Raw genomic sequence first — 17,985 nt, 5'->3', positions numbered from 1 at the left:
GAACATAATCAGATTGTCGATGAGCAGCAAAGACAAAACCTTTATAACTAAAACTCTGTTAGTTTGTAGAAACGAATGTGATTTACTTTTAGATTTAAAGTCTAACTTTGACCGTATAAGTTTTCGTTTAGAAATCAGTTTGCTTCAAGTGTCCAGATAAAATCCTTGTTTAGAACTTTGGAGTTAGCATCGGACCAACAGAGCCACTCACAGCCAGCAATCATTCGCTGGTGGTGCTAGCTGAGGCAGAGAGAAAAATAGAAACACCCTATACTTTTTTTTAATATTGCAGACTTGTGGTGGGACTCGCTCTCTGCAGCTTTCAGATGGGAAAATGCGTGTAATGTCAGCCCGGGCAGTCACTGCCCTCTCCATTCACTCCCCTGAAACCAATCAATCAGCCCCCAAAGTAACGGATCTGTCCCATCAGATCCCTGGAAAAGCGATTCCAGCACACTGCACTTTTACATCTGGGCAATTGGAATAAACTCGTGGGTTGACAAGGAGCACGTTGCACTGTTGTGCTTTGGAAAGATGTAAATATCCCTCAGTGGCATTTCTGCTCCTGATGTTTTAGTGTGTTCAGGTCTGTCCCAGCATTCCAGTCCCACAACATCAGGAGGCGTGGAGAAAAGCAGCACGAAAGTTTCTCATCAAGCTCTGGATTAAGTGTCGATTTTTTAAAGCCACCATGATTTTGTCCTCTCTCACTTTTGTGCTGTTGTTCGGTAAGTGCTTCGGAGTAGTATTGGTTTTTTTCAGCCTCTTGAATCCAAATGAGAAGTCTGATGTGCAAAAGTTGGTATAAAACTCTTGGGATCGTTCCTGTGTTTAGTTTTTGGAGTCTAATGGTTACTTTATACTTTATGCTAAAGACTTGGAGACCTACATGCAATTTCTTATATTCAGAGAATGCTTGTGTTACTTTGTGAAATATGTTTCTTTTAGGATTTTATTTTTTTTACAATTTACTGAAGTTCTTCGTAGTATCTTTTTAAGATTAACAAATCCGTATATTGTACTCTTGACAATGTGCCATATATACATTAATTAGATGATGCTATTGTGTATATAATTGTCTCAGTCTTTTTTAGCTTAGTTTAAAACTTTTTTCAGGCAATTGACTAAGTAAAAAGCAGCCTTGTTTCCAAAAGATGTAACTCGACCCATATTGGAAACAGATGTGGGCTGTTAGATTAACAGTTTCCAGACCAAAGTAAAAAAAAGGCAGACTGGGTTAATGAATGTGAGGAGGATAAAGTTTATTTGAAAAGAAAACAGTTGAACGTTGAAGGAAAGATTAATATTGCTTGACTGTTCTGTGAGTGACTGTTCATCACTGAGTATTTGATGGTCTGCCTCTTTGTGTGGCCTCAGGGCCTTTGCAGTCATGAGGCAACTGGACCGAGACCAAGTCCTTGACCTGGCGCGTGAGTCTGTGGCACTTGGGTGTGAGCCACTTGAGAGATGGTTTGCAGCACTGTGAGCTGTCCTGACCCTGCATGCTGTCCCTACACCATCCTATGAGACCAAGGGACTTGAAAGCATGTCAACCACGTCAGGATCAACTTGTTGTTTTTGAAAGACTCATTCAAAGCACAGTTGCTTGAAGCTAAACAAGTTTGCTTTGTGTTAATACCAGAATGCCAAGTTGTCTTAAAAAGGGATAAATTTGCTTTTAATGGATCACGTTATTTCCTCTGTATCAACTCTAAGTCAACTAGTATTGCAAAAAACTGTGAATAAGTTTTCTTTTTCTTTTTCGGTGTGCTTTGCATATTATGGATATTTCCAAGGCATAATTAAAAACTCACTGCACTCTGCTTCTGTGGTTCTAATTTGTTGTTTTTATCATTTTTAAAGATTTATTTTGTTGGCATTTACTCTTCTGTGCTTTTGAAGCATTGCTTAAGTGCCTCTACCGGTTTGGGTCAGTGACATGGCAGGGTTTCTTAGGCTAGAGAAAATTAAGTTTGCCTTAAGGAGTTCATTACAGTGGTTTGCTCGGAGGTGGCATCCGTTCATCGACTTCTTCAAGGAGAATTGACCATCAGCAGGAAGGGGAGGGGGGGGTGGAGGCATGGAAGTGAGGAATAAGGGGAGGGAATTTAATGTATGGGTAGTTAGGGTTTAGAGCTGGGGGAGCTGGATATGTTATTGAGATTTTTTGCATATATTGGATCTCTTTATTGTTGTTTAAAATGTTAAAATGATAAAATTATAAATGCCTCAATAAAATATTCTCTAAAAATGTGCCTCTACAAACTATAGAATTTGCACTAATGTTAAATCAATAAAACAGCATTCCCTTACACTGTTATCTCAACATCAACAACAACCCAGACTTCAATTTCACCTTGAACATGTCAAAATAACCCGAAGGATTGGGAGGGTTGATGAGTGGGTGGGAAGAAGGATCAGATGAGAACAGTCGCAAAGCAGTAATTGGAAGAGTTATGAAAGATATGTTTGCAGAGATAGGTTTTGATATGGGCTCTGAAGACGAGGGGAGATCCAGCAAGGTGGAGGGCTTCAGGGAGAGAACTCTAAAGTGCTAACGGAAACCCATAACAGGTCAGAGTTAGCCGAAGAGGAGGAGAGCTGAGTCAAAGGACTAAAGGGGATCTGGAGAAATGGGATTTGTGAGGCTACAGAGGGAATTGGAAAGTTGGACAAAGTTTTGAAATCAATGATTTTGATGCATTAAACACAAACTGAGTGAAGGACTATCTTAGGCATGGCCCTACATTGTTAGTGCTTTTGTAAAAGTGCTGCAGTTTACATTCAAACAAAATATATTAGGGAGTGATCAATGTTTACTTTTATCTCTCAAATGAACCATCGCTTTGGTTTTATTTGGACCAAATAAAAGTTCAATTTTAGTCTGTCACATAAGATCCATTCTGGAATATAGTATTCATGTTGCTTTCACATAAAAGTCTTTGATCAAGCAATTATTGGAATGTATTTTAGTTACTTGAACTAAATTCTTTCCCAAATTTGCTAAAATGCATGTTTGTCCTTGATATCAAGACAACATTTGACCGAATGTGGCACCAAGGAGCTCAACAAGGGGCGGCAAGGTGGCACAGTGGTTAACACTGCTGCCTCATGGCGCTGAGGACACAGGTTCGATACCGGCCCTGGGTCACTGACCGTGTGGAGTTTGCACATTCTCCCCAAGTCTGCGTGGGTCTCACTCCCACAACCCAGAAAGATGCGCAGGGTAGGTGAATTGGCCATGCTAAATTACCCCTTAATTGGGAAAGAAAGAATTGGATACTCAAAATTTATTGATAAAAAACAACCCAAAGATGTGCAAAGCAGATGGATTGACCATGCTAAATTGCCCCTTAATTGGAAAAAAAAAGATTTGCTACTCTAAAATTATTTTTATAAAAAAGCAAAGTGCTCAAGCAAAATTTAAGTCATGGGGAATAAGTGGGAAACTCTCCACTGTTGGAGCTATTTCTAGCACAAAGGAAGGTGGTTGTAGTTATTGGAGGCCAAGCACCTCAGCCTCGCATATCAGGATAATATCTTAGTCCCACCAATCATCAACTGCTTCATCAATGACCTTTCCTCAATCATAAGATCAGAGTGGGGATGATCACTGATGATTGCGAAATGTTAAGTACCATTTACAACTCTTCAAATACTGAAGCAGTCCATTCACTGCATACAGAGACTCATAGAATTTACAGTGCAGAAGGAGGCTATTTGGCCTATCTAGTCTGCACCGGCCCTTGGAAAGAGCACCCTACTTAAGCCCACGCCTCCACCCTCGCCTCCACCCTTTCTCCGTCACCCAGTAACCCCACCCCACCTAGAGACGCAAAGGCCAAAACATCGGCGTCTCTCGCCTCCTGCACTCCCGGCTCTTGTGCAACCCCAAATATAGCCAACCCCCAGCTTGGTTCGACCCGGACTCCTACTACTTTTGAAAGCACCTTTGTCACCGTCATCCAAAACCCCTGTAGTGCCGGGCATGACCAAAACATATGGGTATGATTCGCTGGGCTTCTCGAGCACCTCGCACACCTATCCTCCATCCCCAAAAATTTACTGAGCCGTGCTCCAGTCATATGTGCCCTGTGTAATACCTTAAACAGAATCAGGCTTAGCCTGGCACACGAGGACGACGAGTTTACCCTGCTTAGGGTATCTGCCCACAGCCCCTCCTCGATCTCCTCCCCCAGCTCTTCTTCCCATTTCCCTTTTAGTTCATCTACCATAGTCTCCCCTTCGTCCCTCATTTTCCTATATATATGACACCTTACCATCCCCCACCCATGTCTTTGAGATCACTCTGTCCTGCACCTCTTGTGTCGGGAGCTGCGGGAATTCCCTCACCTGTTGCCTCGCAAAAGCCCTCAGTTGCATATACCTGAATGCATTCCCTTGGGGCAACCCATATTTCTCGGTCAGCGCTCCCAGACTCGCGAACTTCCCATCCATAAACAGATCTTTCAGTTGCGTTATTCCTGCTCTTTGCCACATTCCATATCCCCCATCCATTCCCCCCGGGGCAAACCTATGGTTGTTTCTTATCGGGGACCCCCCCAAGGCTCCAGTCTTTCCCCTATGCCGTCTCCACTGTCCCCAAATCTTCAGTGTAGCCACCACCACCGGGCTTGTGGTGTAGTTCCTCGGTGAGAACGGCAATGGGGCTGTCACCATAGCCTGTAGGCTAGTCCCCCTACAGGACGCCCTCTCTAATCTCTTCCACGCCGCTCCCTCCTCCTCTCCCGTCCACTTACTCACCATTGAAATATTAGCGGCCCAATAATACTCACTTAGGCTCGGTAGTGCCAGCCCCCCCCTCTCCCTGCTACGCTGTAAGAATCCCTTCCTCACTCTCGGGGTCTTCCCGGCCCACACAAAACCCATGATGCTCTTTTCAATCCTTTTAAAAAAAGCCTTCGTGATCACCACCGGGAGGCACTGAAACACAAAGAGGAATCTCGGGAGGACCACCATCTTAACCGCCTGCACCCTCCCTGCCATTGACAGGGATACCATATCCCATCTCTTGAAATCCTCCTCCATCTGTTCCACCAACCGTGTTAAATTTAACCTATGCAATGTGCCCCAATTCTTAGCTATCTGGATCCCCAGGTAACGAAAGTCCCTTGTTACCTTCCTCAACGGTAGGTCCTCTATTTCTCTACTCTGCTCCCCTGGATGCACCACAAACAACTCACTTTTCCCCATGTTCAATTTATACCCTGAAAAATCCCCAAACTCCCCAAGTATCCCTCAACGCTATCGCCAGGGGCTCAATCGCCAGTGCAAACAATAATGGGGACAGAGGGCATCCCTGCCTTGTCCCTCTATGGAGCCGAAAATATGCAGATCCCCGTCCATTCGTGACCACGCTCGCCACTGGGGCCCTATACAACAGCTGCACCCATCTAACATACCCCTCTCCAAAACCAAATCTCCTCAACACCTCCCACAAATAATCCCACTCCACTCTATCAAATGCTTTCTCGGCATCCATCGCCACTACTATCTCCGTTTCTCCCTCTGGTGGGGCCATCATCATTACCCCTAACAACCTCCGTATATTCGTGTTCAGCTGTCTCCCCTTCACAAACCCAGTTTGGTCCTCGTGGACCACCCCCGGGACACATTCCTCTATTCTCATTGCCATTACCTTGGCCAGGACCTTGACATCTACATTTAGGAGGGAAATAGGTCTATAGGACCCGCATTGTAGCGGGTCCTTTTCCTTCTTTAAGAGAAGCGATATCGTTGCTTCAGACATAGTCGGGGGCAGTTGTCCCCTTTCCTTTGCCTCATTAAAGGTCCTCGTCAGTACCGGGGCGAGCAAGTCCACATATTTTCTATAGAATTCGACTGGGAATCCATCCGGTCCCGGGGCCTTTCCCGCCTGCATGCTCCTAATTCCTTTCACCACTTCTTCTACCTCGATCTGTGCTCCCAGTCCCACTCTTTCCTGCTCCTCCACCTTGGGAAATTCCAGCCGATCCAAGAAGCCCATCATTCTCTCCCTCCCATCCGGGGGTTGAGCATCATATAATTTTTTATAAAATGTCTTGAACACTCCATTCACTCTCTCCGCTCCCCGCTCCATCTCTCCTTCCTCATCCCTCACTCCCCCTATTTCCCTCGCTGCTCCCCTTTTCCTCAATTGGTGTGCCAGCAACCTGCTCGCCTTCTCCCCATATTCGTACTGTACACCCTGTGCCTTCCTCCATTGTGCCTCTGCAGTGCCTGTAGTCAGCAAGTCAAATTCTACATGTAGCCTTTGCCTTTCCCTGTACAGTCCCTCCTCCGGTGCTTCCGCATATTGTCTGTCCACCCTCAAAAGTTCTTGCAGCAACCGCTCCCGTTCCTTACTCTCCTGCTTCCCTTTATGTGCCCTTATTGATATCAGCTCCCCTCTAACCACCGCCTTCAACGCCTCCCAGACAACTCCCACCTGGACCTCCCCATTATCATTGAGTTCCAAGTTCTTTTCAATGCACCCCCTCACCCTTAGACACACCCCCTCATCTGCCATTAGTCCCATGTCCATTCTCCAGGGTGGGCGCCCTCCTGTTTCCTCCCCTATCTCCAAGTCCACCCAGTGTGGAGCGTGATCCGAAATGGCTATAGCCGTATACTCCGTTCCCCTCACCTTCGGGATCAATGCCCTACCCAGCACAAAAAAGTCTATTCGCGAGTAGACTTTATGGACATAGGAGAAAAACGAGAACTCCTTACTCCTAGGTCTGCTAAATCTCCACGGGTCTACACCTCCCATCTGCTCCATAAAATCTTTAAGTACCTTGGCTGCTGCCGGCCTCCTTCCAGTCCTGGACTTCGACATATCCAGCCCTGGTTCCAACACCGTATTAAAATCTCCCCCCATTATCAGCTTTCCCATCTCTAGGTCCGGAATGCGTCCTAGCATCCGCCTCATAAAATTGGCATCATCCCAGTTCGGGGCATATACGTTTACCAAAACCACCGTCTCCCCCTGTAGTTTGCCACTCACCATCACGTATCTGCCCCCGTTATCCGCCACTATAGTCTTTGCCTCGAACATTACCCGCTTCCCCACTAATATAGCCACCCCCCTGTTTTTCGCATCTAGCCCCGAATGGAACACCTGCCCCACCCATCCTTTGCGTAGCCTAACCTGGTCTATCAGTTTCAGGTGCGTTTCCTGTAACATAACCACATCTGCCTTAAGTTTCTTAAGGTGTGCGAGTACCCGTGCCCTCTTTATCGGCCCGTTCAGCCCTCTCACGTTCCACGTGGTCAGCCGAGTTGGGGGGCTTCCTACCCCCCCCCCCCTTGTCGATTAGCCATCACCTTTTTCCAGCTCCTCACCCGGTTCCCACGCAGCTGTATCTCCCCCAGGCGGTGCCCCCCCCGCCCATCCTCTCCCATACCAGCTCCCCCCTCTCCCCAACAGCAGCAACCCAGTAATTCCCCCCTCCCACCCCCCCCGCTAGATCCCCCGCTAGCGTAATTACTCCCCCCATGTTGCTCCCAGAAGTCAGCAAACTCTGGCTGACCTCGGCTTCCCCCCGTGACCTCGGCTCGCACCGTGCGACGCCCCCTCCTTCCTGCTTCTCTATTCCCGCCATGATTATCATAGCGCGGGAACCAAGCCCGCGCTTCTCCCTTGGCCCCGCCCCCAATGGCCAACACCCCATCTCCTCCACCTCCCCTCCTCCCCCCATCACCACCTGTGGGAGAGAGAAAAGTTACCACATCGCAGGATTAGTACATAAAACCACTGCAATCCGGCCACTCTCTTCTCCTTTTTCCATCCGTATCCAGGGGGGATTCCCTTCTGGTTTACCGCACAGTGTTTTTAGCCGTCAAAATTGCCGTTGGGGCTCCTATCAAGAGCCCAAAAGTCCGTTTCACAGGGAGCTGCCGAAACGTGCGACTCAGCTGGTCATCGCCACACCCGGAAGTCCTGTCCACCATCAATAAGGCACAAGTCAGGATTACAATGGAATACTCTCCACTTGCCTGCATGAATGCAGCTCCAATAGCATTCAAGAAACTGAGCTCCTCCCAGGATAAAATCACGTGATCCGCCATTTAAAGCATTCACTCCCTCTGCCACAGATTCACTGTGACTGAACTGTGTGTTATCTACAAGATACACTGCAACAACAATTCCATAGCACCTTCTAAACCTGTGACCTCCATGACCTGGAAGAACATGGACAGTAAGTGTATGGGAACTCCACCACATTGCACTCCAACTCACACCATCCTGATTTGGAACTGTATCATCATTCCTTCACTGTCACTGGGTAAAAATCCTGGAAATCCCTCCCTAACAGCACAATGTGTACACCTACACCATATGGACTTCAGCGGTGTAAGAAGGTGGCTCACCATCACCTTCTTGAGGGCAATTAGGGATTGGCAATAGGTGTTTGCCTTGCCAGTGATACCCACAAATTAATAAAAAGGTATCTGAGAAAATATTCATGTTTCTAATCTATTGCCTATACTTTGGTCACATATGTACATTAAGCAGAACAATGTTGAAATGATAAAGCGTTGTTTTCTGCTCTGAAGTGTTGAAGAAGCAAAAGTGCTAATAAAGGATAGTTCCTCTGTTATATTAAAATAATTAGAGAGTCAGCTAACTAACCCACTTGATCCTTCTTACTCCAGTTGGTCTGTAGACCCCCCAGTGTGACAGATGTGAATGTGATCCTATAACATTAGTCATTGTGTGGTGGATGGGCAGGAAATGAGGTGAGGATGTCAGCATCTGAGATCATGCAGTTGTGTTTCATTAAATCAGTCCACCCATGAAATGGTGGCTCTCAAAGGCCAGCAGGAGTTTTATCCTGCATACAGTTCAATTTCCTTTCATGCATTCTTGGGAAATCTGTGCTATTAAACCGGCATATTTTGCCCATAATCAGTTGCTGTTTGGAACGTGGTGGTGGTGGGACTTCTTGAACAACTATAGTCCCCGTGTTGAAGGTAATCTCACTGTGCTGTTAGAGAAGGAGCTCCTGGATTTGGACCCAGCGATGATGAATGTATCGTGATATACACCCTAGTCAGGATGGTGTGGAAATCTGGAGGTTTGCGCATGGGTGCCCTGCTATGTTGTGGTGTTTGTGGTTTTTAAAGTACTGTTGCAAGTTGTTCCAATGCATCTTGTGGAGAGTACACATTACCTGTGTCCCAGCGCAGATCAAGTGGATGACTTTGTCCTAGATCAGGGTTCTTGAGTTTTTTGTTTGCAGCTACACTCATCGGGCATGTGTGATATTCCATCACATTCCTGCCTTGTGCCTTGTACATGGTGGAAAACCTTCAGGGGAATAAAAAGATGAGTCATGTACCACATAATAAATCTGAGAAATAACCTGGACATTTCTGTGTTTGCGGAAGTTGAGTTGTAGGTAAATGGTGATCATAGAATCATAGAATTTACAGAATTTAAAATTAAAATTAAAAAATTTTAAATTTAAGATCCTCAGAAAGATTGATGCTGAGGGAGTTTGCCATGGTAATGTCATTGAATGTCATGGGGCGATGTTTCGATTCCCTCTTATTGGAAATAGTTTTTGAGTGGCGCTTGTGTGGTGCACATGTTACTTGTCACTTATTAGCCCAAACTTGGATGTTACAGGCATGATCTGGTTGATTACAGGCATAAAAATGTTATACATTTTTGTATGGCAGAATATGGGTCCCAGTGCAAAATAAGTTAAATTATGAAAAATTAGGGAGTACTACTCCTTTGAATTTTGTTACTTTAGAAGCACTGTTAACATCCTGGGGTTACCATTTTCATAGAATTTACAGAGCAGAAGGAGGCCATTCGGCCCATCGAGTCTGCACCAGCTCTTGGAAAGAGCACCCTACCCAAGGTCAACACCGCCACCCTATCCCCATAACCCAGTAATCCCATAACCCAGTAACCCCATAACCCCACCCAACACTAAGGGCAATTTATCACGGCCAATCCACCTAACCTGCACATCTTTGGACTGTGGGAGGAAACCGGAGCACCCGGAGGAAACCCACGCACACACGGGGAGGACGTGCAGACTCCGCACAGACAGTGACCCAAGTCGGAATCGAACCTGGGACCCTGGAGCTGTGAAGCAATTGTGCTATCCACAAGGCTACCGTGCTTTGATTAGAAACTAAACCAGACGAGTCATATAAATACTGTGGCAACAAGAACAGGTCATAGGCAGGGAATCCTGAGGTGAGTAACTCACCTCCTGAGTCCACAAACCGTATCCACTATCTGCAAGGCACAAGGCAGGATTGTGATGGAATTTTCGTTGGTTGAGTACAGCTCCAACAATACACTGCAGGAACTCCCCAACGTTCCTTAGCACCATCCAAACCCATGACCATTACCATCTGGAAGGACAAGGGCAGCAGACGCATGGAGGTTCCACTCCACACCATCCTGACTTGGAAATATATCACCAATCCTTCAATCCTTCACAAAATCTTGGAACTCCCTCGCTATCAGCACTGTGTGTGTATCTAATGGCTCAGTGAGCCGCGTCGATATCTTAATAATAATTATCTTTATTAGTGTCACAAGTAGGCTTACATTAACACTGAAATTATGTCACTGTGAAAATCCCCTAGTCGCCACTTTGCGGCGCCTGTTCGGGTACACTGAGGAGAATTCAGAGTGTCCAATTCACCTCACAAGCACATCTTTTGGGACTTGTGGGAGGAAACCGGAGCACCCGGAGGAAACCCACGCAGACACGTGGAGAATATGCAGACCCAAGCAGACAATCTAGGTCAAAATGACTAACATGGGCCATGCCGTACGTCCTTCCCTAGTGGTCCCCTCTGAGTGGAAATAGTCAAAAAAGCATCAATTAACATGCCTGTAGCTAAGGTAATATTTCACTAGTATTTTGAAAAGAATATTAAACGGTATGTGTGGTTCTTATGGCTCATTCAAAAAAATTGTGAGCAGGCAGTTGGTTACCCATCCATTTATCCAGCAGCATAACAACCAGATATTATTGATTCCAGGCCAAATGTGTGCTGCAGACCCATCCTTCATATACATTGGGATTGGCTCAGAATTCTGGAATTGATGAATGAGCAAAAGTGCCTGGTTGGCCACAAGCTTTTAAAATGCAAACTTTCACAGAATCTCAGAGCTTCAATGCATCGAATTGAACATTTGTCCCCAGCACCTAGCAAAGTTCAAATCAGTGATGGGAGTTAATTTTCAAAGTCTGTTGGTGGTATTCATGGTTCAAGGGTTACAGAATGAAAGAGAAATTATACAGAATGAAAGGAGGAATACCAGGAAAATCAGGAGATAGTGAATCGCCTGTACCTGTCTTTATACTGCCAATCATACCACAGTCTCTGACATACCTACAGGACTCTAACTGAGCACAGACCTAGCTGCACATCTATGTCATTCGTAAGGACACTTGCAGCTGGGTTATACCATAATGACAACATGCGTTAAATCCACTTCCTTCTCCAGAATTTTCTGATGGTTTGCTTTACTATCTGGTGTCATATGAGCTAGATAACCTTGAGTGCCAAACAGGGCAACTCTCCTAATTTTTTTCTCATCTAGCAGTTTCTATACTTTGTCAGTCAGCAAGGCTTTCAACCCTATCAATCAGTTGATTCACCTCAACAGCGATTTAGTGATTCGATAGGGCTCTGGAAGTACCAAATGCAGGGTGTTTGTACAAATAAGGCTTCCATGCTGATTATTAGCTGACAAGATGAAGTTTATTCAATAAAGGATGTATTCTCTCTAATCTGGAATTAATAATTATGTTATTTATAAAGTCCTGAGCCTCAGCCTCATACAGTTTAAGGTGCTGCACAGGGCACACATGACCCGGACAAGGATGAGCAGGTTCGTTGGGGGTGAGGACAGGTGTGTTAGGTGCTCAGGGAGCCCAGCAAATCACACCCATATGTTCTGGGCATGCCCAGCGCTGGAGGAATTTTGGAAGGGCGTAGCGAGGACGGTGTCGAGGGTGGTAGGATCCAGGGTCAAACCGGGCTGGGGGCTCGCAATATTTGGGGTGGCAGAGGAGCCGGGAGTGCAGGAGGCGAAAGAGGCCGGAATTCTGGCCTTTGCGTCCCTGGTAGCCCGGCGAAGGGTTCTCCTTCAGTGGAAAGATACGAGGCCCCCAAGCGTGGAATCCTGGATCAGCGATATGGCAGGGTTCATTCAATTGGAGAGGGTGAAATTCACCTTGAGAGGGTCGGTACAAGGGTTCTTTAGGCGGTAGCAACCGTTCTTAGACTTTCTGGCAGAACAATAGACATTGGTCAATGGCAGCAGCAGCTCGGGGGGTGGGGTGGGGGGGGGTTACTTTATTTTTGTTTATGTTACTTACACTGGAAGGGTCTGAGGGGGTGTATACACCTGTTGTCTTAAGTCGGGGTGTTAATGTTAATTTATTATTTAGGTACGGGGGGGGAGGGGTTTGGGGGGTTGCTTTTTTAGATTGTGTTTTGTACTTAACCCTGTTGGGTTCTTTTTTCTTTCTCATTTTGTTATTGATATTTTATGAAACCTTTAATAAAAATTATTTAAAAAAATAAATAAAGTCCTGAGCCTGACATATATCAGGCGATCACGAGGAGTTGTAAACGTTTGTGAAAGAGAAAAAGAGCGAGAGAGAGATCAAAGCAAGAGGCTAGACAGAAATTGACTTACATGCTCCTTACTCTCATCTTTGCTTAGTTCAGTGAATTTTTGTTTCCACTGGAGGTAAGTGAATCATTTAGAGATCTGAAAATTATATTGTAATTATACAGACAGAAAGGTAATTTGGGGGCGTTTGTCCTGACTTGCTTACATTTAAGCTACATTTAAGCTAAAAGGTGCCATGGCAAAACATGGAAGAACTCATACACTGGAAAACAAAGAAACATTAATCAGTAGATTTTCTAAAATGATATACTTTGCCTTTGACTTGCTGAGTTAATGTCTGGCAGTCAGCTGTTTCATGGATTATATGTCATTTCTTTCTTGAGTAAATAAATCTTCCTTTGATATTCTACACATCTGGCTGTGGTCCTTTCAACTAAGTCAGACAGATTTTTTTGATTAGCTGTGTTTGAGGAGTTCATTATTATTCCCAGTTTTGTGTAACCCAAAGCGTTCAGACTGCATCTGTTGTATTCTCTATCTCCAGTGAGTTATCTTCCTGTTTTATGCACTTACTTTACAGCACCTTATTTTTTTCTTTTACTCATTTGTGGGATGTGGGTGTGGCTGGCTAGGTCAGCGTTTATTGCTCATCCCTAATTTCCCTTGAGAAGGTGGTGGTGAACTGCTTCCTTGAATCACTGCAGTCCATGTGGTGTTGATACACCCACTATGCTGTTAGGGATGGTTTTGGAATCCGGGACAGAAAGGGAACGGCGATATAGTCACGCCATTGCCAGAGCAATAAATGCTGGCTGTGCCAACAGTTCCCAAACTTCAAGACCAAAATAAAAATAATTATTTTTCATTCAGATAATCCCTACTTCCCTCTTCAATTCACAAGTTTATCAGATCCTGAACATGATCTATTTTGTGAGATCACTCCATAGCTGGTGGTCAGTGTGCTACCAGCACACCAGCAGTCAGGTTAGTTGCCTCGCCGTTTGGCATAGCTCCAAACATGTAAATCCATAATTGAGGCTAGAGTTTGACGGTATTTATTTGTCACAGCTAACACCATTGGCTGACTCAGTGGACAATAAGCCATAAAGTGCCCTTGATGTACTTCACCACAAACCAGCCTAGTTGGCTTTTTTAATTTAGTACACTGTGTACTTGGAAACAAAAATGACAAAAACAGGATATGTGAAATGTGGGCTATCCTGGGACAGTATGCCACATGTAAAATTGCATTCTTCTTAACAATCCACAGCTGTAATTTCTGCTGAGTCAGCAGATGTGGTTTCCAAAGATGTCTCAAGGATGAAAGACGAAACCCAAAGTGATTCTGCTTGAATAACTTTCAGTTATGGAAGACACTAATCCATACCCTGCAGCGTATAACTTATCCCTTGTAATAGGACTATGGAGTTGCCCAGTCATTTTAACATTCTAAACACAATGACTAAATAACTCTTTCCCAACTCCTCCTTGAGTATTTATCCCGTGTTAAACCCATATGCTCTTGGATGCAGAAACCACTGTTGATGCCAGAGTCTCTATGAAAATCTGGTTTGAATGTTTCAGCAGCACGGTAGCATTGTGGTTAGCGCAATTGCTTCACAGCTCCAGGGTCCCAGGTTCGATTCCCGGCTTGGTTTACTGTCTGTGCGGAGTCTGCATGTTCTCCCCGTGTGTGCGTGGGTTTCCTCCGGGTGTTCCGGTTTCCTCTCACAGTCCAAAGATGTGCAGGTTAGGTGGATTGGTCATGCTAAAAAATTGCCCTTAGTGTCCAAAATTGCCCTTAGTGCTGGGTCGGGTTACTGGGTTATGGGGATAGGTGTGGGATTGGGTAGGGTACTCTTTCAAAGAGCCGACGCAGACTCGATGGGCCAAATGGCCTCCTTCTGCACTGTAAATTCTATGATTCTATGAATTCTGAATAATGCCGATCCAATAAAATGGGAAAGTCCGCTTACATATATCACTAATCTGTGAATAATGGGTGTTCTTTCCAAAGTCCTTTGGACTGGTTGAGTATTGATATAGCTCTGAGACATGCAGGATGAAAATTCCCCCCCTACCAACTTCTTCTGCAGGTGCGGTTATAAAGAATAACCATTGACATCAAAAGTGTATAAGTACGTTGTGGCCAACATTCCTTTCACCAATATTGGATTAGTTTGTCTTTCACCTCACGTTTCTTGGTGGGATCCTATTGAATGCAAAGTCAGTTCCCATGTTCATTCAACCACAATCGAAAAGTAATTTATCGATTGAGAACCATTTTAGGCTGTCCTCAGGAAATGGCAATGCACCATATTTAAGTGCAAGTGTCTCTCTTTTCTTCATATTCCTCTCATTTTAGTTGAAGTCAATGGAAATAAATACCGGGCAAGATGTAAAATAAGCAACTGAATCAATAGCATTCATTTTATCAATTCCATGAAAAGTATCCTCATTGAATCAGGGAGTATAACCTGCAGTGTGAGGGCACTCCAATTAGAGGGTTATTCTATTTCAGGCCCATGAAATTGCTGACCTGGGAATTCCCAATTCAAAGTGTTTTGATCCCTGGCACTGACACATGCACCTTTGTGGGAACAAAAATCTAACAAACGTTAGATATGAAGACCACACAAGCAAAATTTATTATTTTTCATTAAAACTGTTAGATAGAGAAGTAAAGAATTTTGAACCATTATCTAGTTTTTTTTATATACAATAAAATTGTAAATAAATTTCCTGAAAATCTGCTATGTTTATACTATCATTTCTATGCCTCAAAGCTCAGACTAGCTGCTAATTATGTGTGGAATATTTGGACTCTTTTCCACTGTACTTTTTTCACAAATGATATACGGTTGTATCAGATTGAAATAGTTTGACTTTATCATTACCCTAATTGCCGGTGAAAATAAATTACTCGTGCCATCCTTGAGCTGAAAAGCAATCCCAGCCTGCTGAGATGAATCACTGTGCTCAATTCTATGAAAAAAACACACAAACTATGATGGCATTACTGGAACTTAGAAGGTTAAATTGTTATTTGATTGAAGGGGAAGGAACAGGGTAAATAGGATGAAACTATTTCTGCTGGTTGGGGAGTCTTCTCCTTCTTCACCTTCTCAACATTGCTCCTCGCTTGAGGTGTGGTGATCCTCCGGTTAAATCAACACCACTCTGCTCTTCCCCTCAAAGGGGAAAAGCATCTTATCCTCATCTGGGACAATGGTGACTTTTGACTAGTTCATTACCCTTTCTTAAAATGTTGCAGAAAGCTGAGTATATTTTTCAAAGTTTGCTTTGTGATTTCCATTGTCTGTGCTACCCGAAGTTAAACCTGTGATCAAAGGCAACCTAACTGCAGTAATACAGGGAATAAACATATGTGAATCAGCCATTTAATGCTGAAATACCAGATGGAACCATAATTCCTGTTCTGCTGGATTTAGTTAATGAGAAACACATTTCTATACTTAGTGACCCTTAAATGTAAATAGTTTCTGTTTTGAGATTATGGTTATGCTTGTTAACATTCCAGAAATGTTTTGCATATGATCAATCAATCAAGGAAGTTTACAAAAAGAAAACATAAAAGGAATGTTGCAACATTATTATTTATGTAGAAAGTGAGAGGGAAGTCAAGCAATAGTAGATAAAAATCATCTGAAGAAATAACACCAGAGGAGGTCCATGCTGCTCCATGTGTCATGTTATTAGATGCCTCTCAACATTCTTTGTCAGGTAATTATGTAATAATCCAGTATTTCTATTATGCATAATCAAGTTTCCCCTCAAATCCCTTCTAGTTGCATGAGGTACCTGTCATGATATGCAAACATGCAACCAATGAACACTCAGAATAGGACACAACCAATGGGCAGTCAGGACACTCAGAGGTGGCATCACCACAAGGGGGTATGACATGAACACTATAAAAGGGATGAGGCACTCACACCTTGCCTCTTTCCACAGACAGACATCTACAGAGTTAGACAGGGTTGATCAGCAGCATCGCACCCCAGCACGTGGTTTAGAGCAAGCTGGTACAGTTAGACTGAGTTACTACAGTAAGATTAGCAGAGATTCAAACTCATTTGAAAACTGTGTTAATAGTTCAATAAACACGTTGAACTCATTTCAGAGTCTGGAGCATCCTTTAGTTAAGGCTGCATCAAGTAGCAGCCTGTGTTATCCGAAGCAGCATAACACAACAGTACCAAGGCAGCTTCTGACATCTACTGTAGAACCACACATGGACCCATGTGCCAGTATAAACATAAACGCATCTGCTAGTATGAACAGAGACTATCAGTAGTCTGCATGTGTGTGTGTGACTGCATCAGAGTTAAACTCAACTTTATCCTCTAGCAGTGTTCACATACGTGTACTTTGCTTAAAAATGACTGGATAACGATTAACAATAAACACTCCAGCAAAATTTCAAAATTTTACAATGCTTATAGTATGTTCATCCTGGAGTGAGAATGTGTAACTCAGTAAAGAAAAGGCATTCCCTGTTTACATTGCTTAGTGCAATCTCACGTAGTACATTTACCTTCTTAGCTATTCAAGGTGCCTTGTTAAGCACGGTAGCCTTGTGGATAGCACAATTGCTTCACAGCTCCAGGGTCCCAGGTTCGATTCTGGCTTGGGTCACTGTCTGTGTGGAGTCTGCCCATCCTCCCCGTGTGTGCGTGGGTTTCCTCCGGGTGCTCCGGTTTCCTCCCACAGTCCAAAGATGTGCACGTTAGGTGGATTGGCCATGATAAATTGCTCTGAGTGTCCAAAATTGCCCTTAGTGTTGGGTGGGGTTTCTGGGATATGGGGATAGGGTGGCGGTGTTGACCTTGGGTAGGGTGCTCTTTCCAAGAGCCGGTGCAGACTCGATGGGCCGAATGGCCTCCTTCTGCACTGTAAATTCTATGATATGATAATCCACAGTCATGAAAAGATTCAACAGTGTTGAAACGGCAACAAGGAAATTCAACAGACAGTGTTCATTGTTGGTAAACATCAGGCAGTGGGTGGAGATATTGCATCTTCCGCTCCATGTCACCGGTAAATGGCCTGAGCCATTTTGATGTTTGAGGCCTCATTTGCATCCAATGGGTTAGCACTGAAGCAGGGCTCATGGGTAGTTCAATTTGTTGGACCCTCTGTGGAATTGAACCAGTGCACAGGACTTTAAGGGAGGGAAGGAAGGAATTGTAGAGTGGATTAGGAGGGGGAGGGGTGGAGCTTGGGGTGGGGGGTGGGGAGAAAGTGGTACGAACAGTCTGGTTAACAGTGACTGGAATGTCTTTTTGAAGACAAGGGGAGTGTGATGAACGGTTACTGCCTTGTCATCATGTAAGGTG

The 17,985-nt window shown here is 44.5% G+C and overlaps 1 protein-coding gene across 1 annotated transcript in view; it reads left to right on the top strand.

Annotated features, from left to right (window-relative positions):
- The first annotated feature begins 336 nt into the window (after positions 1–336).
- clmpa (CXADR like membrane protein a) overlaps positions 337–17,985 on the top strand; it is a 205,849-nt gene continuing 188,200 nt past the window's right edge. The window contains exon 1 of the mRNA XM_072486663.1: positions 337–728. Within this exon, the coding sequence (XP_072342764.1) occupies positions 692–728 (37 nt within the window). The 5' untranslated portion in view covers positions 337–691. The remainder of the gene's footprint in view (positions 729–17,985) is intronic.

This window comes from Scyliorhinus torazame, chromosome 21 (genome assembly GCF_047496885.1).
Source record: "Scyliorhinus torazame isolate Kashiwa2021f chromosome 21, sScyTor2.1, whole genome shotgun sequence".
Lineage (NCBI taxonomy): Eukaryota > Metazoa > Chordata > Chondrichthyes > Carcharhiniformes > Scyliorhinidae > Scyliorhinus > Scyliorhinus torazame.
The sequence above is the reverse complement of the archived record's forward strand: the minus strand, read 5'-3'. Positions and strand labels throughout refer to the sequence as shown.